Raw genomic sequence first — 24545 nt, 5'->3', positions numbered from 1 at the left:
TCGAACGCTTTTTGAATATCTAGAAAGACTCCCAAACACTTGTCACCCTTGTCTAAATACGATACTATATTATTTGTTAATCTTAGTACTGCGTCTTCCGTTGATTTATTTTTCCTAAAGCCAAATTGATATTTGCTAAGCAACTCATTTTTTTCTAAATAATTTATCATTCGTTTATTTACCACTTTCTCTAATATTTTAGATAGGTTTATATATCGGACAGACCACTGCCCTTTTAAATAAATCCGGAAAAACACCTGTTTCTAGACTAAGATTGCAAAGGTAAGCAATCGGCAACGCAAGAGACGCAATATTCTGCTTTACAATTTTAGATGTTATAGTATCCCAGCCTGGCGCACTACGCAATCTAAGTCCGGAAACAATATCTTTTATTTCATTACCGTCAGTTGGTGCAAAGGACATTGATTTAATTGGTGAATAATTATTTTTTACTTTTCGAGCCAGATCTAGTTCAGAAAGATTCATTTTAGTAAGTATTTGTTGTGCCAAAGTAGCAAAAAGTCATTAACCTTATTGACAGCCACTTTTGGAGACTCATCTATATTTAGTAAGTCATCCTGATTTTCTTTATTGTAATCTATACCACATATTTCCTTGATAATATGCCAGGTTTCTTTAATGTTTCCTTTGTTTCTATTTAATTTGTCTTGATAATATTGTTTTTTACCCGACTGCCAAGGAAGGGTTATGTTTTTCGCGCGTATCTTGTATGTATGTATGTATATTTGTATGTAATATTCTTTACTACCTCATATTTCCAGAACCACTGAACAGATTTACATAATTGAGGTATCGTTAGGTTCGTCTTAGCTGCCCAAGTGTTCTTAGATAGGTGACATTAAAAAAAAATCAAACATGGCGGCTGCGCGAAGCCATTGTAGTTAATGAAAAAAAAATTTTTTTCTCGAATACTACAATATGGGTATCAAATTGAAGGGCACAATACAAGGATTTTAAAAAGGTATATCATGTTTATTATTACCGTAATACTAATAAAGAAATACAATATTAAAGTTTAAAAAATGTAGACTTTACTCTTTCCCACGCCTATGCCTTGTCAAACTTGCCTCCTAGGCCACGATCAACTTCGGGGTGTAGCCTTTCTAATAAAATACAATGGTTAAAAAAAACATACAATTAACATTACAAATAAAAATTAATAAATGTCACACCAATTTACAATTATATTAATAAAATCAATAACAAATACATAATACCAAATACAAACAAATAATTTTAATAATAATTTCATTATATTAAAACTAATAGTTATTGACTTAAGCAGTCACCTATTTGCTATAGGTCAGGCTTACGTTGCTTTGAGCAGAGTGAGATCTTTCTCCGGGCTTGCTATCAGTTCTCTTGACCCTAAAAAATTACTTAATCAACCACATGATGTAAACTGTTTTAATGAATTGAACCGATTACGTAATTTGTCTGACTAAAAAGACATAAATAAAATAAAAATTAAAAAAAAACAAAAAACCCGCCTGCGTGAAGAACAACTAATAGAAAATCAACTGAAAAAGCTGGAACAAGATAAAAATTCAATATGCACACAAAGTCAGCAAAATAAATAGAAACAATATCAAACATTTTGTGCTGTACATTTAAAATATATTAATACGATAGTCCTTCGAAACTTTATGCAACGTCGTAGATAATATGCAGTCGGAGGCATGAAATTAAAGGATAAGTCAAATCATTCTCTCTTTGTGCATGTCGCTAGTGACTATTAACATAGTCGGAACTGCAAAATCGCATTTTTTAATTTATTTCATAAAAGTTCCCAAATGACCAAGTCTATCATCAGCTGAAGAGAAATTTTTTATTTTATGCATAGTTTTTGAATTACTTAATTTAAAAATGTCGGATATTACCTGGCTAGCTCGCTAACAATGTCAGATGATAACTACCAACGTTGTTAGCGGTGCGCAGGAGCGCGTGAATGCGCACGATCTCCCACTTCAGACTACGTTAGCGGAATTAACTGATGTTGCTTTGACACTTGTTTTAGGACATTTTATTGTTAATCCTTTACTTTATAACAACGTTCACAATGTCTAGTAGATTACCACGTTTAATCGAACTAACTACTGGACGTTGTAAAGAGAAACATAGTAATAGAAGTAAAAATGCCGATGAAAACATTTTGAGCAAAGCAAAACCTAGTGAGAAACAGGTATTAATTTTTACTTATTATATTACTTTTACGATTTCTAACAATAAATTTCATAGTTTAATACTATTGCAAATTTAATAATAGATAATAGAAATTACACGAGCCATTTACAGTAAGTAATTTAAAAATTGTAGGATGTACCTCATCCAACTTTGTTTACCGTTTTTTGAAAGGAGTTAAATGTCTTTAGTACCATATCTGACGTTGTTAATCGGTTTTCAATATGAGTTAAATGTCATTAGTACCACATCTGACGTTGTTTATCGGTTTATCAAATGGATTCAATGTCGGTAGTACCATATCCGACGTTTTTAACGGTTTTTTTTTAATTAATTAAATGTCGGATATATTACATTTGAAGTTCTTTGAGATTATGCAGATGACTTAAAATGTCTTTAGTACCAAATATAACACCCAAACATATAAAATAGATATTTTTAACTGTTTTTTTTTTATTATTTCCTATTGAGTTTCTAATACCGAGAACTTTTCAAGATGAGTGAACTCAATTTTTTTTATGTATAACTAGATCACCCATCAAGCGTAAAACTCACTTAGTGGTAAGCGATTACCGTAGCTTAAAGACGTCTGCAACCTACTCACTAACAGGAACACAAAACTGCTTGAAAGCAGCGTTATTTAGCTTTGATCTTCTGTAAGGTCGAGGTACTACCCCAGTCGGGCTGCTCCATATTTTGAGCAGGATATTTCTTGCTGTGCCCTACCTCAATAACTACTAAGTATGGTCATAAAATTTTACTATTTCCATCCAGACCATAAAAAGTTATAGTGTGTAATGTTCTTAACTACAATATCTGCAGGTAAGCGCATCATCTCACTACATAATGGAAATAATTTGAGGAACGAATTTCAGTTTTAGTAGATCAACGTGGCCAATACTAGCACAAGAACTGAATTATAGATAAAGAGATGACGAGAAGTGTGTGTGATGATGTCAAATCGTTTTCATTGATAGTATCATATTGTGTCAGCAAAAATTCAAAGAAACTATATTTAGAAGGTGTGGATAGTGCTTCTCGAATGTATAGCATATACACGGAATGGTTTGATTCTAAAAAAATATAGTGACAAAGCAAATAAATAGGAATATACTTAACGCAAATTTTAATATTGGCTTTCATAAGCCTAAAAAAATATCTCTATGATACTTGTCACACATATACGAAAGTAAAGAATTACCTACAAATGAAAAGTAATCAGTAGATAAAGATGAAGCTAAGTCGAATGAAGAAGTATTAGCAGCTACTTTTGATTTTGAAAAAGTTTTGATAATACCACATATATATGTAAGCGTGTTGTACTACAAAATAAAATTGTCTACCTTAAACTTTACGTTCTATAATTTGTCTAACAAAATAGCTACATGTTTTATGTGCCACGAATCTATTGCAAAACGTTGTGCAAATGAAGTTTCAGGTTTTTTCTCTATATTGCTTGCAGTAAAAGAATTCGGAGTCACGATTACTCACTGTTTCATGGAGAAGGGTCATACTCAAAATGAAGGGGATAGTGTGCATTCAATCATCGAGCGCGTAGTGAACGCAAGATGTTATATTATATACCAAAGGAATGGTGCTGCCTCGTTCACTGGGCCAAAGCTGAAGGTGAACCTTATGAAGTTAAAGTGATGACAACTCCAGAAATATTGGATTTTAAATCCTTGCTTTGAATTATATTAATTACACTGGACACATGAAATATGTAACAGTTATGACACAGTTTTGACAGAATTTAATATGAATATAATTTTTAGGACGCATTTAAGTGACTAATCCCCAAAAGATATAGCAATTATTATTAGAATTCTATAATGTATCGGAAGGAATCTTCTTGGATGAAGAAGACTGATTTTGATGAATGTAAAATGAAGACTGATTTGATGAATGTAAAATGAAGACTGATTTGAATGTAAGTCTTAGATTTAACCAAATCTTTGATTACTACCCAAGTGTCTTATTAAATCTAGATAATTATTATAGAAGATTTTGTGTTTTGGTTAGTAGATTTTAGTTATGCCACCAATTATTGATTGTCAATAAGAAGATTGATTTGATTTAGTTAATCTGAATATTAGTTTAAAAAAAACAAAAGCTGTAATTATTAGTTGAGTTATTTCATCATCTCAGCCGATCACAGTCCACTGCTGGACATAGGCCTCCATAAGTTCACGCCAAAAATGGCGTGAACTCGTGTGTTTTGCCGATAGTAACCACGCTGGGCAGGGCTGGCTTTGTCGCACCGAAGACGCTGCTGCCCGTCTGCGGCCTGTGTATTTCAAAGCCAGCAGTTGGATGGTTATCCCGCCATCGGTCGGCTTTGTTAGTTCCAAGGTAGTAATGGAACTGTGTTATCCCTTAGTCGCCTCTTACGACACCCCCGGGAAGAGGGCTAGGGTGAGAGGGTGGTTGAGTTATTTAAGTCAAAAGAAACATTTTGTATTTATTTTGACGATTGCCTTTATTCAACAAACTTTTCTTTGTTATTTCTCAATAAATATATTTACTTTTTTAAATTTTTGGTGTTTGTTTTTTAGTAATATTTACATACGACATACATTTGTTATAAATACTAACAATGAACAATGACATAAATGGCATTTCCGACAGGCAATCATCAATTTCGTACAAACAACAATGTCGGTTGTGGTACTTCTGACAAATCCGTATTAGTCTTAACCCGTTAAAAATGTAACAAGTGACTTTTTTCATATTTACACATTAAATACCGGCTAGTAATATATTATCCAAAATATAAATAGCCTGTACAACATTACTCTAAAATTTCATGATCCTGCTTAAAATGAGTAAAAAGATACACGCCTTTTACACTTTGAATCGCTCTCCTGTAAAGTTGCTGTTTTTCACATCCGACGTTTTTAATAGTCATGGGCGATGTCTCCGACTGTATGTTATGTACGACGTTGCATAAAGTTTCGAAGGACTATCGTATTAATATATTTTAAATGTACAGCACAAAATGTTTGATATTGTTTCTATTTATTCAGATTTTTAATTATAGAATTACATATATTTCTATATCTCAAGTATTTTTGTTGTTTGTCCATATTCATAGGTGACTTTTTTGTTTTCTTATGTAAATTGTCTCTTTTCCGTATGCATTTTACTACTCCCTTTGTGATCCAGGGTTTAAATGGTTGAAGTTTTTTAGATGTTTTAACAATTGTAGTATTAGCAGTTATAACATTTATCAAAGTTGTTAATAACAATTCAGATGCCAAATTCGTATCATTAATGCTATATAATTCTGACCACTTTCTTTTAACAAGTGTGTCTTTAATATTACTATAGTTTATTTTTATGTTATTGACATTAAACAGTTTTTTTATCACATTAGCTTTATTTATAAATAATAATAGTGGAGAGTGATCTGTTATTTTTTGTTCAAACACTATAGTTTTACAAGTTGACGAGCATTTTATCATTATATGATCAATACAAGTATTTATGCGTCATCATTATTACAGCCTATACCGTCCACTGCTGGACATAGGCCTCCACAAGTTTACGCCAAAAATAACGTGAACTCATGTGTTTTGCCCATAGTCACCACGCTGGGCAGGCGGGTTGGTGACCGCAGTACTGGCTTGTTGCACCGAAGACGCTGCTGCCCGTCTTCGGCCTGTGTATTTCAAAGCCAGCAATTGGGTGGTTATCCCGCCATCGGTCGGCTTTTTAAGTTCCAAGGTGGTAGCGGAACTGTGTTATCCCTTAGTCGCCTCTTACGACACCCACGGGAAGAGAGGGGGTGGCTAAATTCTTTAGTGCCGTAGCCACACAGCACAGCCACACAGCCACACAGGCATTAATATACCCACACGCATATTTATGCGTGTGGGTATATTAATGCCTGGTTTTAATCCGTGTAGTGCAAGTAAGTTTAAATAATCCTGAGCCGCCCCTGATAGATTTTCCGGCATGATATTAATGTTTATATCGCCTACCAAAATAACATTTTTTGTGTGGGTATAATTTAATAAATTATTCAAAGAATCTAAGTAAATATTTATATTTCTAAAACTAGGTGGTCGGTAGGAGCAAATAATTGTGTACTCGGGTTCCAAACAGAGAACAAGACAATTCCCCTCTCGAAACCCTGGTTCCTGAACACTAACCCGTAACTCACTCCTTACATACACGACCACTCCATGATTTTTATTATAGCTAACCTTTGTCCAAAATATATTGTAATCCCTAATACTCAGCGGTGTATCATCCTCTTTTGTCCAGCACTCCGTAAGTACTATGACATCTATGGCAATATTCATAGTAGAAATGAAAGCTATGAAAAGGTCAAAATTACTTTTAATGCTTCTTATATACATAGTCAATATTATTAACGGATCACTAATCTCGTCACATTGTAATACTTGAGAACAAAGTCCAGTGTTGCTTATTGATATACAATCAACCTGGCCAGTTGCGTCTACTTCTGAGGCTGGAATAAATATGTTGTCATTGAATTTTATACTCAAAACTAAATGTCTTCACATTCATTCCATTTGTATTTAAATTATACGTAATATATTTTCCTATGTTTATAATAATAATCAGTACTTTCATAAATTGGTAATGAAGTAAGTCAATTTTGTTTGCAATATAATGAGAAATGTATAATGAATGTTTATAAGTATGTGTGATACAATGTGTATGAATAAAATATGTTTTATGATTTCTACTGAGTGGGTAGTATGTGTGTATTTCATAACAATTTGATGTGGGTATAACATAGGACAGTACTTTTAAAAATTAAATAAGTACGCTTAAAAATATCGATAGCGCGATTCAGGTTCAGTTAGAGTAATATCTTTCAGGCTATCCTGATCTGGACCAGACCTGGTCCTGATCCAGTATGCCTTACCATACTTGATTATATTTTACATCAGGCTATCCTTGTCTGACCAGACCTGGTTCTGATAAAGCTTGCCGGATCTGGCATGTCTCATTCTATCCTGATCCGGTCCAGATACATGACCTGGTTGAGCCTGACTTTTTGTCTAGTCGGGTTGTACGTTTTTATGTATGTTACCCCAGAAATTTTGACTGGGTGAACCGATTTTGATGAGTCTCATTTTAATCTAAAGCCGATGTTTGTCTCGTGATCCAATTAAAATTTGATCGTCATATGATGATTACTTTTGAGTAATCTTTGATAACGCGTATTTACTTTACTTATTCTTATTTTAACTTTTTTTTATGTCACTAGGTCGGCAAACAAGCGTACGGCTCACCTGATGGTAAGCGATTACCGTGGCTTATAGACACCTGTAACACCAGAAGCATCGCAAGCGCGTTGCCGACCCAATCCCCAATCCCCCCAGGAGCTCTGGTCACCTTACTCACCAACAGGAGCACAATACTGCTTGAAAACAGTATTATTTTGCTGTGATCTTCTGTAAGGTCGAGGTACTACCCCAGTCGTTCTGCTCCATATTTTGAGCAGGAAATTCCTGCTGTGCCCTACCTCAGTTAGTAACAAATACAAATAATCAGTTAGTAATACTTTGTATTACTAACTGATTATTTGTATTTGTGTTAGTAATGTTTGTACTTGTCGATTTAATTGAAGTCGATTTATTTTTCGTCGTGAACAAACACAATAATCTGCTTTGCAGTCAGCTTATCTCATCTAACCAATCTTACCCTCGAAATATGTTATGACAAATATAGGGCGACATTTTTTTTTAAATAAATTAATGTTCCCAATTAAATTGTTTGTACTGAATTACATTAATATTTATTTAATTTATAGAATAATCCTTTAGAATTGAGTTAGAACTTTTATAAAACTTTATACCATATTTTATAAGCCGGGGTCTTTATTAATGCTATTTAAACTAGTTCTTACTATCTTTTGTGCAAATTTGTTAATTTTTATATTTGATTGTACATACTAGTGTATGCCCATTAGCCGAAATTCGACCATAATTAATTTAAATTATAAGTTTGAACATTATTAATAGCTATGCAAGTCTTTAATATTTTCGCTTATTGATAACCAACATAGACCAGTGCCGATAATTTTCGAAACCAAAAAAAAATATAGTAGGATGAAACCCATTGTAAAAGGAAGAGAATACAAAGAAAATGAATTGAAAAATAAATTACGGGCGATCTGAGGTCGGGAAGTGCTAGGGAGGGTTACTCAGATATTTAAGTTATGTTAAAATAGTATATAAGCATCTATTCATGTAATTTTAAGAAGATTATACAACTTTCTCAAAATATTATAGACGTCTTATTAAATATTCTTTACATTTTCTAAGCATTTCTTAAAATGCATATACAAAAGTTGTAGATCTTTTATTACCTATAACTTTGCCATTTAACTTATTTCCAATTAGGACTGTAGTTTAGCCAGAAATTGAGATAAACCGTTTTTTATCCTCCCTACCACTTCCCGAACTCCTTCTTCTCTTCTCCTTCCTTTTTAAATAGGTTTCATCCTACTATATTTTTTTTTTCACTTTTTACCAATTTCAAAGGCTAAAAGCAATGGTCTAACATAACGATCCCGGATTTTAGAAAATAACATAACTGCTCCTTAAAATTACTCAGAATAGGCGAGGTGTATTATAGTGTATTATAGGTGATTCTTCTTTTGAAAATTATTCATGCTTAAAAAATATTAAACATAAAATTACTTAAGTTGTTACCGAATATCACAATAGGTATACCTATATTATAGTTATATATATATATATATATATATATATATATATATATATATATATATATAAATTATATTTAAGTTATATATAAAACAAAATAAATCACTTTTATTTTAAGAACAAAACTTCGTCTTAAGTTAAATTTATCATTCTGTATTGTCATACAGTGAAAAATAAAACAAAAACTAAACGACTAAATTATGAAATATAATAACCGAAATTGAAACCGAACTTCGGTCGGATACTATATATTTTTTTTAATTAGCATTCTGCACTTCTTATCTATATAAACTATTTGTGTGCGAAATTTCATACCCATCCGTCCGCACGATTTTTGTAAAAAGCGGTATAAAGTTAATGGTTGACGTATTAATATATAGATTTTGATATCAAATCTTATCAATTTCGCATAAGATTTACCTTAATTTTATCTGATTTACCTTTTTGTAATAATAATTGATTAATTTATCGCCACTAAAATTATTTATTAATTAACACTAACTGTAGTATATCTGAAATATGTTATTATCTACTTAATATTATCGTTAATTTATTGCGAATTTTGATTTTTCTTTATATTAGATTAGTTTATTTCTGTTGTATTTTACTTTTTTGTTTCCTTGTATTTTGTGAATTTAATGTTTAATTGTTAATATGTTTTCTGAGTTTTTATCTCAATTATATGTATCGTGTAACTTCTTTTATTTTTTAATCCTCTTCTGATCGATAATACCTACTACTTATTTATTTTAGTCATATCAATCGAAAATAATCGATCATTTTCCTACATGGAGAAAGAGGCTCAGCAATAGGACGCTACAGGCTGAATCGTGATCGATAATAATATATACTAATATTATAAAGTTAAAGAATTTATTTCTTTGTTTGTTTCCTTGAACGTGCTAATCTCAGGAACTACTGGTCCGATTTGAAAAACTCTTTCAGAGTTAGATAGCCCATTTATCGAGGAAGGCTATAGACTATATATCATTACGCTAAAACCAATAGGAGCGGAGCACCAATGAAGAATTTTTCAAATCGGGTTTTATTTCCTTTTGAGAGCTTTCGCTGCGTGCGCTGCGTAAACAGAGTTTCGCAAAAATCATGTGTGACGGAATTGTTTCGTGATTACGTGAACATCTGTAGGGTACCATTGTGTTCCTAAAAATAACGCAACCGCTTTGTCATAAGGGGTAAAACTTCAGGAGTTGACAAAACGTTTTTTAGGTCCTGTGAGCCCTTTGATTATGATACATTGACTTACACTGAAAATCTATTAAGTTTAAATAAATTTATCACACGTTCATCAGTTCCTTCGGTATATCAGCCTGCTGTTACCTGTGGTGTATCTTACTGAAAGGATATAATTACACGTTTTCTATTACAATCAGACTCGGGATGGGAATCGAACCGAGAGCCCGCGGAGCATGAAAGCAAGATCACTGCGAAATGCGTCAACTAGCAAGTCAAACTTTCTGTTGGTAACTTACACATACAAAAGTGAAAAAAATATAAAATATACATATAACAGATCTCGATTAAAACTACAAAGTTATAAACAATAAAATGTTATATGAGGTGAAATAAATTTTGTATGTATGTAACATAATATAGTTAAATTAATTACATAAAAATTAATTTATAAGCTCTTATCAAATATTTTTCCTATTTTTAATAAAAGGCTACGAATGATTACTAATATGAAAAAAAAGTAAAAAATAAACTCTTTTTAATATAAAACATAAATACATCTTAAGTCTAAAATCTAAAATCACTGAAGTTCTAAATAAACACACTCATACTTTATTTATGTTTGAATAAATCAATATTTTCTTATCATTTCTTCTTTCTTATTTGCTGCTAGAAAATAGTTTACACCAATGTAAAATTGAAACGTCCAAATTTCGTTACATTTAATCAACATAACAGCTCTTGATCCGTATGCTTCTTTGGATACATAGCGCATTTCTCGGCCCAATCTTGCTTTTACATCAGCAAATGAGATTTTACCAATAACATACTCAATAGTACTTGGTAAATGCGTAGAATTTTTAATTAAATTACTTTTCTTGCTTTAGAGAATTCTTTTTTTAAGTTTAACACGTAAGCCATTTTTTGATTCTGTAATAATTCGACCTACAAATTGTGGCTCAGTACCAGGTTCGCCAGGAAGAACTTCGTATCTTCGTAAAATGTTAGAAAGAGTCGCTTTCATGGCAACCCATGCAAAGCGGAAACCTGTAGAAAAAAATTATAATGAACGGCGGCTGTAAATATTTGTATGTTAAAAGCACTATATCCTTAAAAGTTAAACGAAGCGATTAAATTTTTGTTTGACTATCATTTTTAAATTAAAAAAAAATCTCAATATGATTTTAAGTAATATATTCTAACGATCGTTACTAACCAATGCAATTTCTGCGACCAGCGCTAAAAGGTACAAAAGCATACGCGTGCATAGGGTTTAAAAATCGCTCCGGTATATATTTTTCTGGTTCGGGAAACACTTTTGGATTCTTAAAAGCTGCTTCGTAGAAAATTATCACAGAGATGCCAGCTGGAACTACACGACCATCTGAAATATGCATATGAAATTATATTAAGAGTTTTGAATTCTTTAACAATGTATCATAATATTTTATTGATTTCAGTAGGTTAATTGGTAATAAAACATAAAACCACTGAATGTAAAGGGCGTGTACGCGTACATTTGATAAAAACACATTTACCTTTAAGTGTAAGATCATTTTTTAACTGCCTGCCTATTTTTGTGACCGTTGGAATAACGCGGATACTCTCTTTGATCACGGCTTCTAGGTATTTCATTTGATTAAGTTCATTGTTTGTCGGTTTTTTTTGTAAATTTTCGTTGAAAATGCTTTGTTGCTCTTCAAATACTCGATCTTGTATTTTTGGATATTTCGCTAAACAGTAAAGTGTGTGGCTAATTGTCATAGTCGTGGTGTAATGACCCTAAAAATGAAACATCTCATACAATTCAAAAGCATCTTTGTTGTAGATATACTGCCAGAAAAATATATTTTTTCTTTCTATACTTAAATCATTATTTATATTGCTTTTTATTTCCGAAAAAGGCATTTATCACTAATGGCCAGTTTCAATACTCTATCTATCTCTAAATTTGCTTACTAGCGATAGTTTTTTGACACAATTTATATGGAGTTAACGTCAAAATTCTATCTCTAGTAAGCAAATTTAGAGATAGATAGAGTGTTGAAACTGGCCATAAGTCATTAGTTGTTCGTAAAAACACTATTTAATGTAGGTCTTACTATCACAGCTTATGATTGCTAAAGTCTTATTTATCTAATCGATCGCAATCCAAATCCATAAATTTTGGTGAACCTCAAGGCTCCATATTAGGTCCTCTGTTTTTACGATCTACATATATCGAAATTCAGAGATTAGACTCATGGGTGATGTCATGTTATATGCTGATGACACGTGCTTGTTTTACTCAGGAAGATTAATAAATGACAAAGTAAAACGAGCAAATATTTTGGCTTATGTTTAGACAGTAAAATGACATGGAGTCCGCATGTTCAGAGAATTAAAACCTTTTTACGTGACATTGGCGAAATCATCTGTGCTTATTTGGCAATATTGAAAGCCATTTTAATTTGAAGAAGAAGAAGAGGTAGAGAATTAAAACTAAGATAACGTCACTTATGGATGTTGCATGGAATTGTCAGATTATTACCATTAAATGTCCGTTATACTATTATACAATATATATTACTACCTAGTATAACCTCATTTTGATTACACAAAAGGATTGTGGGGAGCTGCAGCTAAATCAAATTTATCATAATAAAATAAGTTTTAAAAGTGCATTTTATCTATGACTTACTGACCCTTTCAAATAAACTATACGAATAAATTAAAATAATTCACAACTTCATAATATGAATCTAAGAAAATGCAAAGATATAGAATACTTGCCACGGACAAATTACGGTAAAACAACTATCTAAAATCAATCGATCTAAAATATATACTTACCTACCTAATCATACAAAATAATCAAAGTCCCTTAGTACATTTAAAAAACGATTAAAAAATCATGAACTTAACACCTAAACCGTAACTACGCTCACAAGCGTTCTGAGCCACTTTCAGTTGTTCATTTAACGTCAATAATTAATTGTATTTGAATTTGCCTTCTCGAACGCACTATGTAGTGATGTAATCGTAATTAACTTTTATTTTCGTTCATTATTTTTCTTGTGAGATGTATTTTGAAGTTGCTCACCATTGCATACCTATTAACTTAATTTATATTTTATTTCTTATTTAAGTAAATTTCATTCTTATGGGAAATAAAGACTCCTAAACCGTATTATTTTTATGCCTTATACCATATAACTGATTATTTTAATGGGTCCTTAAAATTTGAACCCACAAGCAATAAATAAATCCACTACAATAAATTTCGACGTATGTTTAAAAATGAAATAATGTTGTAAGAAATAAAAAAACTTACTGTGAAACAGAGAAGAGAAAGTTCCTCGTTAATAACGTCATCTGGAGTAGGCTTCCCATCCGCCGACTTGCTAAGTAATAACTTATCCAATAAGCATCCAACATTATTTAGTTTATTTTCAATTATCTTTTCGAGATCAATGTCAACATTTTTGTTATTACTTTGGGTTTTTTTGATTATTTTGGTCAATATCTCCCTTCTTGTTTCAATAATCTGTACACAAATTGACGTATATGTTTTTGAATGTAGATTGAAATCGAAATTTTGTAATTTAAAACTATATTGAATACACTATTGCTATACTATGAATTACGATGAAACCATTATTTATATATAGACTAGCTGTACCCTACGCGCGTTGCTATGTTTTTTTTTGGTCGTACCAACTCAGAAACCTTTGTGGGCTCATGCACAACACTTTGCTGAAGATCATGACATGATCAACTTAATAGTTTATGATTCTATAAAGGACATACAGACAAACATTCATATTTATATATATCATCAACACTACATTACTACAGGCTATTGCAGTCCACTGCTGGACACAGGCCTTTACAAGTTCACGCCGAAATGGTGAACTCATGTGTGTTGCCCATAGTCACCACGCTGGGCAGGGTTGGTAACCGCAGTTGCGGCTGGCTTTGTCGCACCGAAGACGCTGCTGCCCATCTTCGGCCTGTGTATTTCAAAGCCAGCAGTTGGATGGTTATCCCGCCATCGGTCCGCTTTATAAGTTCCAAGGTGGTAGTAGAACTGTGTTATCCCTTAGTCACCTCTTACGACACCCACGGGAAGAGAAGTGGTGGCTTTATTCTTTGATGCCGTGGCCTTATATATACACAGCTTTATATATATTTAAACAAGATTTACGTAAAACAGATAAAAAATCAAGTTCATAGTACTTACTTCAGAACTTGTCTGCTTAATTGTTTTGATTGTTTCCATCATTTCAGTATACTGAGGTGTCAATGAAAAAAGAAAGTCGATATTCCTCCAATAAGAAAAGAAATTATATGTTATTATCCTGATAACTCTGAAATTAATAATTCGATAAGCGTTAAATAGCTAAAGATTATAAATAGTGTTGATCTATGATTTATTAATTATTTAGCTATTTAACAATAAAATTTAGCTATTAATAATTAAATCTGTAAGGCTTTAGATTAAGAACCGTCGAATTATTATCGGCATAATTTCGTTACAAAAAAAAAAAAAAATAACCCTAACCTATCTAACTTCAAAATGACGATTCTTAATCTAAAGCCTAGCCATTAAATCTCTTGTATCTCAAAATTACGTCTCTCTAGTCTGGTCAAAATTCTTGATCATGCGTGGTAGTCTTTATAGATCGGTTCTTTAAAATGACAAAATAAATTTCAGTATAAAAATCGCGAGAAAAAGAGCTCATATCAAACTCGCCGTATACTACGGGTATCCTGCGGATATGCTTGTTTAATAAATATATATTATATTTGTAAGTTATATATGTGTAATACATATAAATAAATGAATAAATAATAAATACTAGGTAGCTTACAATTACGTGCGTCGTTACAAATCATAAAGCGTGATCAATTACAGGAAATTCTGTTATATTTTATCAATTTATTTTGATTTTTCTCTCATCTCCTTTCATTAATAAAATTCAAATAATTAAACAATTGAACTCTAATATAATATAATAATACATACTTTTCACTAGCCTCTAAGTAAGGGTCATCTGGATTCAATAATTTGTTACTCTCAATACCCATAAGAGATGCTACAAGAAGAAAACAATATCATATGACTACAAAGGATCAATATAACAAAAACATACATCCGACAGCTTTAGAAATATGAAACATATAATTTATCTACAGATCTAAAATTCAATTACAGAGTTACAGGTGTGTCATAAATAAATATTATATAATATAGGGCTATCATATTAATTCAAGTCTTCTTTTCAGTGGGTATTTAAGTATCTAGTACATAATACACTTATATTTTATCAATGAATACACCTGTATTATGGCAATAGAAATGAACATAATGTTCAATTCGACATATTTCTGTGTCGAAGTTGAAGTAGATTACAAAATCAACGTAAAATTTTAATCACTAGTTTAAAGAAAACTGAAATTAATTTCTTATTGATATAACTGAAAAAATATATTATCTGTAGTTAACATGACCCAAATGAGTTTTTGACTAATTTGGTTGTTGTGTGGAAGTATTTATAACAATAACGCTACAAAGCGTGCTAAAAATTAACATATATATATATAACATAAATATAATAAATTAACATATATATATATATATATATATATATATATATATTATTTTTTTATGTATGTTCGGGGATAACTCCGTCGTTTATGAACCGATTTTGATAATTCTTTTTTTATTGGAAAGGAGATATCCATAGTTTGGTACCATGATAAGGAAACCAGGATCTGATGGTGGCATCCCAGAGAAATCGAGGGAAACTCTCGAAAATCCGCATAACTTTTTATTGGGTGTACCGATTTTGATGATTTTTAATTTAATCGAAAACCGATACAACTTTTGGAGTAATCTTTGATAATGCGTATTTACTTGACTATTTTTTCGTCTACCTACGTTGCATTACTTGTTGATATAATTGAAGTCGGTTTTTCTTCATAATTATACTATTTACAATAAACATAAACGAATCGCTTTATAATGAAACAAGGTAATAATTTATTGATAAAATACATATATATATATATATATATATCACGGTCAGTTTTGTTCTCACCATCGAATTAGAGACAATAAGCTTTAGTTCGTAATTTGAAGCATGCTGTGAACTGTTGAACAACGTTTCGTTTTGACAATAAAAATGTAAATAAAAAAGGCATGTGCACTTAAGAGCCTGATGGATGTTTAAAAAAAATATAATACCTAGATTAAGTTCTGTGTACTATGTATTTTTGCATTGATATACACAAACCTTGGTTAAAAAATAAATAAATAAATAAAAATATTACTATAAATTTTTATCTTACCCCAATGTCATCAGGGTCAGTCAACAAGACCCAATCTTCGGAGCCAACAGAGAAGCGGAAAGTCTGTTTTCCATGTTTTTCCCAGAGCGTCAATTGTTTGTGTGAGGATTCTAAAATAAATTAGCAATTAAAGCTCGTGTAAATGATAATAAGCAAATAAAATGCAATAAAAATTTGTTGTTTTTACGTGGAATCTATACAAATAAGTAAAATTGGAGTGTCTGTTTGTAATATTAAAATAACCGCTTTTTATTAAATGCATATGGCACACACGGCACTCATACCAAAATAACCTTTTTTACAACTTTTGTCTATCTATCTGTCTGGTTGTTTCGGCTAATCTCTGAAACGGCTGGACCGATTTTGACGAGACTTTCACTAATGATAGCCGATGTAATAATGAGTAACTTGCTTGGTCGACATTGCTCAAGGCCGAGAGCAATATCGACATCAACGAGCTGGGAATAGGCCCGCTTCGAATTCGCCAGTCGGCGACCGGGGCGCGACTCATCGAGGTGACCGGCTCCACGTGTGGGGAGAAGGCCGATGCCCTCGCCGCTCGTCTAAAGGAGGCCTTGGCTGAGGAGGTGGAGGTGCTCCGGCCTGAGAAGCGGGCAGAGATGCGAATCTCAGGCCTGAGCGACGCGGTCACGGCGGAGCGCTTGGCTACTGCGGTGGCGAAGGAGGGCGGCTGTTCTCCAGGACGAGTCCACGTGAGAAACATCCGCGTAGGGCAAATGAGCTCGGGGACAGCCCACATTGAAGTTCCGGCAGCAGTAGGGAAAAAACTGCTGCAAGCCGGGAAAATAGCGGTAGGTTGGAGCAGGGGGGTCGTCCACCTCCTGCAGGCGCGTCCCAGGCACTGCTTCCGTTGTTTGGGACTAGGGCACGTCGGTGCCACGTGCCCAGCAGGCACTGACCGCAGCACACTGTGCTATCGCTGCGGTCAGGCTGGCCACAAAGCCGCCGGGTGCTCGGCCGCCGCTCGTGGCGCGGTGTGCGCGGATGCTGGCAGGCCGGCGGGCCACGTGATGGGGGGCATGGCGTGCAAGCCCCCATTAACTCGCGGGAAGTTCCCCTCGCAGACATCCCAAGGGGGGAACCAAGTGGTGACAGCAGACGCTGAGATGGCCGAATAATGTCCGGGCATCTCAACGTCCTCCAGGCGAACGTCAACCACTGCACTGGGGCCCAGGACCTTTTCTTGCATTCCATGGCGGAGTGGTGTGTTGACGTCGCGATCGTCGCCGAACCATATGCCGTGCCTTCTCACCCACACTGGGCGGGAGACACCGAGGGCTTGGTGGCGATCGTGGTGAGGCCTGGAGCTGGACCCCCCCTTGTCATCAAGGCGAGGGGACATGGGTATGTGGCTGCGGTTCGGGGGGAGGTGGCTTTCGTCGGAGTCTACTTCTCCCCGAATCGTGACCTGGCGGCCCTGGAACGGTTTCTCGACGTTCTGGGGCCGCTGGTGGGGCAGCTAGCTCCCCTTCAGGTTTTCGTAGCCGGCGACCTCAATGCCAAGTCCACGGCTTGGGGAAATCCGGTTACGAACCCAAAAGGGAGGGAGGTGGAGGAGTGGGCGCTTGCTGCCGGACTATCCCTGCTTAATGTGGGGGCAGTCCAGACGTGCGTGCGTTGGTCGGGAGGTTCCGTGGTAGACGTCACGTTTGCCACGCCAGCCATCGCACGCAGAGTGGAGGGGTGGAGGGTGGAAACGGAGGTGGAGACTCTCTCGGACCATCGATACATAAGGTTCGAGGTGTCTCCAGCTCCCGTCCGTCCGGCGTCATCGTCGTCGTCAACGTTGTCCAGGGGGCGTATCTAGTTTCCACGTTGGGCACTCTCCAAGCTCAACCGGGAACTGGCAGAGGAGGCCGCAAACGTCGGTCGCTGGAGTCTCCCGCCATTGCTGGAGTTTGGGGTGGATGAGGCGGCTAACCGGCTCTGCGACGCATTTACCGCTGTCTGCAGAGCAGCCATGCCGCTCGCGAAGCGTCTACCCCAACGGCGGGCGCTCTACTGGTGGTCGGCTGAGATAGCCGGTCTCCGGGCCGCATGCAACGGGGCCAGGAGGCAATATACTCGGAGCAGGCGGAGACGCCCCCAGGACGTGGACAGGGACGACAGGCTGCGCAGGATCTACGTGGAGAAAAGGAAGATCCTGCAGCAGGCCATATGCCGAGCCAAGGAGGAGGCCTGGCTGGAGTTAGTTTGGGGTCTAGAGAGAGACCCCTGGGGCCGACCGTATAATTGGGCGCGGAACAAGCTCCGCGCCCAGTCGGCCCCCATCAGCGAAACGCTCCAGCCGGAGCAACTGGGAAGGATCGTCGGGGAACTCTTTCCCGACGAACCCGAGGGTTTTATGCCCCCCAGGATGGCTCGGCAGACGCCGGACGAGGAGGAGAGTGTTCCGCCACCCGTCACAGAGGCTGAAATGGAGGCAGCTCTGTCCCGCCTTCAGAGTAAGAAGAGGGCGCCGGGTCCAGACGGGGTGCACGGGAGAGTACTTGGGATCGCTCTCGGGCACCTCGGCGATAGAACTATTTGACCGCTGCCTGCGGTCTGGCCAGTTCCCGGGGGCCTGGAAGGAGGGTCGGCTTTGCCTACTTCCTAAGGCAGGGCGGACCCCGGACTCGGCTTCGTCGGTGCGACCGGTGGTGTTGCTGAACGAAGCTGGGAAACTCTTGGAGAGAATAGTGGCTTACCGGCTCGTTCAGCACCTGGAGGAGGGCTCGGGACCCGGACTCTCGGAATCCCAATTCGGGTTTCGAGCGCGCCGGTCGACCATCGACGCCCTCAAACGCCTACGGGCGGTGACGGGTGAAGCGGAACACAAGAGGGAGGTGGTGCTCGCGGTGTCGTTGGACATCGCGAACGCCTTCAACAGCCTCCCGCATGCAGTGATTCGGGAGGCACTGAAATTCTTCGGAGTACCCCCGTATCTAGGGAGGCTGCTGGAGGCGTACCTCTCCGATCGCAAAGTAGGCCTCGAAAATCGGTCGGGGTCCGTGGAGTGGCAGCGGGTCGGCTGCGGTGTCCCACAGGGATCGGTGCTGGGCCCGATCCTGTGGGGACATCGAGTACGACTGGGTCCTGCGAGGCCGTCTCCTCCCCGGGATGGGTGTCATTTGCTACGCGGATGACACTCTCGTTTACTCCCGGGGACGAGACTATAAGGAGGCGTCGCGGCTGGCTGAGGTCGGACTCGACCTCGTGATCAGCCGCATAAAGAGTTTGGGGCTTCGTGTCAGAATTGAAAAGACCGAAGCCCTCCTCTTCCGCGGGACCGGACGCAAGGGACCCCCACCGGGGGCTACCCTGCAGATCGGAGAGGGGGGGTCAGGATGAGCTCCCAAATGAAATATTTGGGGCTCATCCTTGACGGAGGTTGGACCTTCGGTCCACACTCCACTATGGTGGGACCGAAGGTCGTGAAGGTGGCGAGTGCACTGGGCAGACTCCTCCCGAACCTCTGAGGACCCAGCGCCGCCTGCAGGCAGCTATACTCCGGAGTCTGCCGGAGTATGGCGACGTACGGTGCCCCGGTTTGGGCGGATCGCCTCACTGCGAGGAATAAGGCCGCACTGCGGTCGGCGCAGAAGATCATCGCGGTGAGGGTGATTCGAGGGTATCGTACGGTATCGTGGGCTGCAGCTACTGCTCTAGCTGGCGACCCCCCGTGGGAGTTCGTGGCGGAGGTCCTTGCCGAGACCTACTCATACGTCTCGGGTAGGAGGGCTCTCGGTGAGAACCCCACGTTGGACGGGATCCTACGGGTGCGCCGGATGGGGCAAGAAGCAGGTTCTCACCGGGCACGGCTGCTTTGGTGAATACTTGTGTCGGACGGCCCAAAGGGAGCCGACGACTGAATGTCACGATTGTGGCGCGGCGGTGGACTCTGCCCAGCACACCCTCGAGGTGTGCCCGAGATGGGCGGCGCTACGTCGCGATCTGACGACAGTCCTCGGAGGGGACTTGTCACTGCCGAGCGTTATCACCGCGATGCTCGGTGACGACGAGTCCTGGAAGGCGATGGTCTCCTTCTGCGAGACAGTAATGTCCCAGAAGGAGAACGACGAGCGGATGAGAGAGGGGGCCGCCGACGAGGCCTCCGTCCGCAGGCGACGAATGGGGGTGCGTAGGAGGCGCTACTTAATGCGTTTCCAGTAACGCCCCTGTGCCCATGTCGGGCCGGGATGGGAACCCGGTCCTGCTAGACATGGCGTCGTCGGGATTGTTCAGAGGTGAGCCGGACAGTCCCATGGAGGAGAAGTCTGGTCTTTTCGCCGAGGCCAGCCTGTCGCTGGAGGGATCCTGTTGCCTGCAGATCCGGGACCCTCCAATTAAAGCGGCTGAAGGCTTCCGCAAGGGTTTTGGTCGGTAGTGCACCCCCAAGTGCTAAGCCGACATACGGTCTAGGAATGCCTACCCGGGCATCCTGGATATCACCCGTAAATGGGTTACCCTGCGATATCAAAAAAAAAAAAAATGAGTAACTTAGGCTACTTTTATTCTAGAAATTTATTTATTTTATAACTCTGGAAACTGAACAATAACTTTTTTGTTAAGCTCCACGCGGATGAAGTCGCGGGCGCAGCTAGTGATTAATATTAAACAGGTCGGTTTTATTGATTTGACAAACAATAAATAATATACAATATTGTATTATACAATAATACAATATTGAACATATTGTATTATACAATATGTTCTCCTTCACGTACATGGGAAAAGAGGCCTATGCCCATCCGTGGGATATTACAGGCTGAAAAGCAAGCGAATATAAAATATCGGTCGTGTTTGTGTATATTTAATGTTTATTTATACTGCTAATTTTAATGAACTCAAGCATCAGGCTAAGTTTCACTGTTTGAAGCTTAATCACGATCTAAAGTTTTCCTAGTAAATTATTTAGATACATTTTTTATTTGTCTTAATAAAAAATATAAATATTTTAAATTATTGAGAAAAAATTCTTTGAGATTATTTAAAACGTATAGATAATCAATTTAGATTTGAATTATTTTTTTGATTGACATAATTCCTACTAAATGAATTAGAATTTGTTTGTATTAAAATTACATTAAACATATTTGATTAGCCAGCTGGGCCTGGCCTATCACGCATATATAGTTTTACATTAACATATTATTGTGTGTGGTGGGAACAACTACAATTAGGGCATTTACGCAGTTACGACATCTAATGTCTAAAAGCTAAGCTGAGACCATCAAATACAGAATTCGAATAACAACAATACACATCAGTTCAAAAATAAGTAAATAAATTTAATAGACTTTTTGATCCACCTGGCAAACGGGATAAATTCAAGGTGCTATTCTCGTAGTTGCAAATGAAGATGCATAAGGCGTAAAATTAACTTTATAAGTTCCGCGCTATCTGTTGATCTAGGGATGAGCATAAGTTATTTTGTAAAATAGCGTTATATCTATTTTAAAAGTGTTTTTTTTTTTTAATATATATAAGTAGGTCGGTAAAAAAGCGTGCGGTTCACCTGATGGTAAGCGATTACCGTAGCTTATAGACGTCTTCAACACCAGAAGCATCGCAAACGTGTTGCCAACCCTATCCCAAATTCATCCCAGGAGCTCTGGTCACCTTACTCATCAACAGGAACACAACACTGCTTGAAAGCAGTTTTATTTAGCTGTAATCTTCTATAAGGTCGACGTACTACCCCAGTCGGGCTGCTCCATATATAGAGCAGGACGTTTCCTGCTGTGCCCTACCTCTTCTTCTTCTTAGTCGCACACTCTTGTCAGAGTGGTCGTGGCTGCGCTGACGAGGTACATAGTGGGGTGTTTGGTGGGTTGATAATATTTTCGAGGGTAGCTCTCCTGGCGATGTGCTTCCATTTCCCTCTGTTGGAGGCGTCGCGAGTACACTGGACCATGGTGGACTCAGTAGCTCTTGTGATGACGTCTGTCCAGCGGGTTGGCGTCCGACCGCGTGCTCTCTTGCCTTCCACCTGGCCCTGCACCACTAGTTTCTCCATCGAGTTTTCATTTCTAGAGATGTGCCCAAAGAACTTCAGTATTCGTAGTTGTACAGTTGATGATAGTCTGTCTTTGATACGAAGTTCTCTGAGGATGGATACGTTGGTGCGAAACGCCGTCCACGGGATCTTTAGGAGGCGCCTCCAGCACCACATCTCTAATGCATCGATTTTACGGCGATCCTGCAGTTTCAGAGACCAAGTTTCGGCTCCATAGAGAAAGATTGGAAACACAAGGCATTTCATCAACCTGACTTTAGTCTTCTTGGTGATCCTTCTGTCTCTCCAAATCTTTCCCAGTCGTTCCACAGCAGACCTGGTCATGGCGCACCTTCGCCTTATTTCGTCGCCACATCCTCCAGTACTTGATATAGTGGAGCCGAGGTAAATATAGTTTTGTACCACTTCGCAATTAGCTATTTTGTGTACATTGCTTCCACTTTGTTCAGCCCGGTCCACTATCATCATCTTCGTCTTGTCTCGGTTGATAGCAAGTCCGAATTGGAGGCTGATATTTTCTAGACGGGTCAAAAGATTTTCAATGTCTTCTCTAGTCTGTGCGAGAAGGGCAGTGTCGTCAGCGTATCTAAGGTTATTTATCACGTCTATCTAAGGTTATTTATCACGTCCCCCAACCGATATTCCTTTGTTCCAATCTTCCAGGACAATACGCATAATGTACTCTGTGTAGGTGTTAAAGAGTAATGGCGATAAGATGCATCCTTGTCGTACACCGGCCTCAGTCTTAAAATTACTTGAAAGGGTATCATCCACTTTTACCGCTGCAGTATCATATTCATACAGCTCAACAGAACTATTAAATGATGCGGTACACCCATTTCTGCAAGTATTGTCCAGAGGCGTGTCCATATGACCGTATCAAATGCTTTGCGAAAGCCCTACCTCAGTTAAAGTTATTCTTCACTATAGTGATAATTAATTATGGTGTAAAAATAATGTTTGATATTTTTATTTAGTTACTTTGTTTTAAGCACTAATTAATAATGGCGTTCATGACATAAAATATCAGTAAGTAATAAACTTTACAAAACTTACAACAGTAGTTTTGGAATAGCATTTAAAAGCAATAATTTAACCGCACAATTTCCAGATACGCCATAGTTCATTAAGTTATTTTGACACTTAAATGACATTAATCTATACATCTATACAAATAAATAAAATTGGTGTGTCTGTTTGAAATATTAAAATAACTGCTTTTTACTAAGTGCATATGGACATACTCGGTATATACTAAAATAACATTTTTTACAATTTTTGTCTATCTGTCTGTCTGTTTTCTCTGGCTAATCTCTTGAAACGGCTGGACTAATTTTCAAGAGACTTTAACTGGCAGACAGCTGATGTAATAAGGAGTAACTTATTTTAAATTTATTTATTTTATAGCTCTGCGAACTGAACTGAACTTTTTCGTTAAATTCGCGTTATTTCGGCATTAAATTTTTTTTTTGTTAAATAATAAAATAAACAAAAGGGTGAATCTTAAAAGAATTTTAGAGAAGATAGATATATCCTGTACAACGCAGCTGACATTTACATCCATAGTAAATTCCGGTAAATACGATACATGTGACTATTTTGAACTATCAATAAACAAAAACTATATTGAGTTATGTTTCAGAGTCTTATCAATTGTGACTTACGATTCACACAAAAATGTATAAAGAAATTTGGAAAATACCGTCGGCATCGAATCCAAGTTGCAACCCATTTCCAAATAATGGTAAAGGTGTATCGCCGGGGAACTCAGATAACTTCTTCCATCGATCGCTACGCTTACGCTTGTAATCGTACAAAAACACTAAACAAACAGCAAAAAACAATAATATCGTGATAAACATGTTTGTGAATTGTTTTATTACGACTGCATTATTTAAGCATTCGACAGTTTGCTTTTATACATATTATGCTATCAAATCTTATCAATTTGGCATAAAATTACCTAATTTAATAATAATAATAATGGATTAAGTTATCGACACAACTACTAGCTTATCACGACGCGATGGTTACAGCATTGGTTTGTGGCTGTTGCACTGGCGGTTGCGGGTTCGATCCCCGCACATGGC

At 37.4% G+C, this 24545-nt stretch overlaps 1 protein-coding gene across 1 annotated transcript; it reads right to left on the bottom strand.

Moving 5' to 3' along the window:
- Nucleotides 1-10624: 10624 nt before the first annotated feature.
- Nucleotides 10625-24317, bottom strand: LOC123670329 (probable cytochrome P450 4d14). Its single transcript, XM_045603830.1, has 9 exons — nt 24158-24317; nt 16437-16546; nt 15401-15425; nt 15112-15181; nt 14326-14452; nt 13417-13629; nt 11642-11885; nt 11320-11487; nt 10625-11150 (listed from the first exon to the last, which is right to left on the bottom strand). Exons 1-9 carry the CDS (start codon nt 24315-24317, stop codon nt 10987-10989), a joined length of 1281 nt encoding a protein of 426 aa, XP_045459786.1. The 3' UTR covers nt 10625-10986.
- Between the last annotated feature and the right edge of the window lie 228 nt (nt 24318-24545).

The sequence above is a fragment of the Melitaea cinxia genome, chromosome 4 (genome assembly GCF_905220565.1).
Source record: "Melitaea cinxia chromosome 4, ilMelCinx1.1, whole genome shotgun sequence".
Taxonomy (NCBI): Eukaryota; Metazoa; Arthropoda; class Insecta; order Lepidoptera; family Nymphalidae; genus Melitaea; species Melitaea cinxia.
Note: the sequence above shows the minus strand (reverse complement) of the source record. Positions and strands in the feature narration are given on the sequence as shown.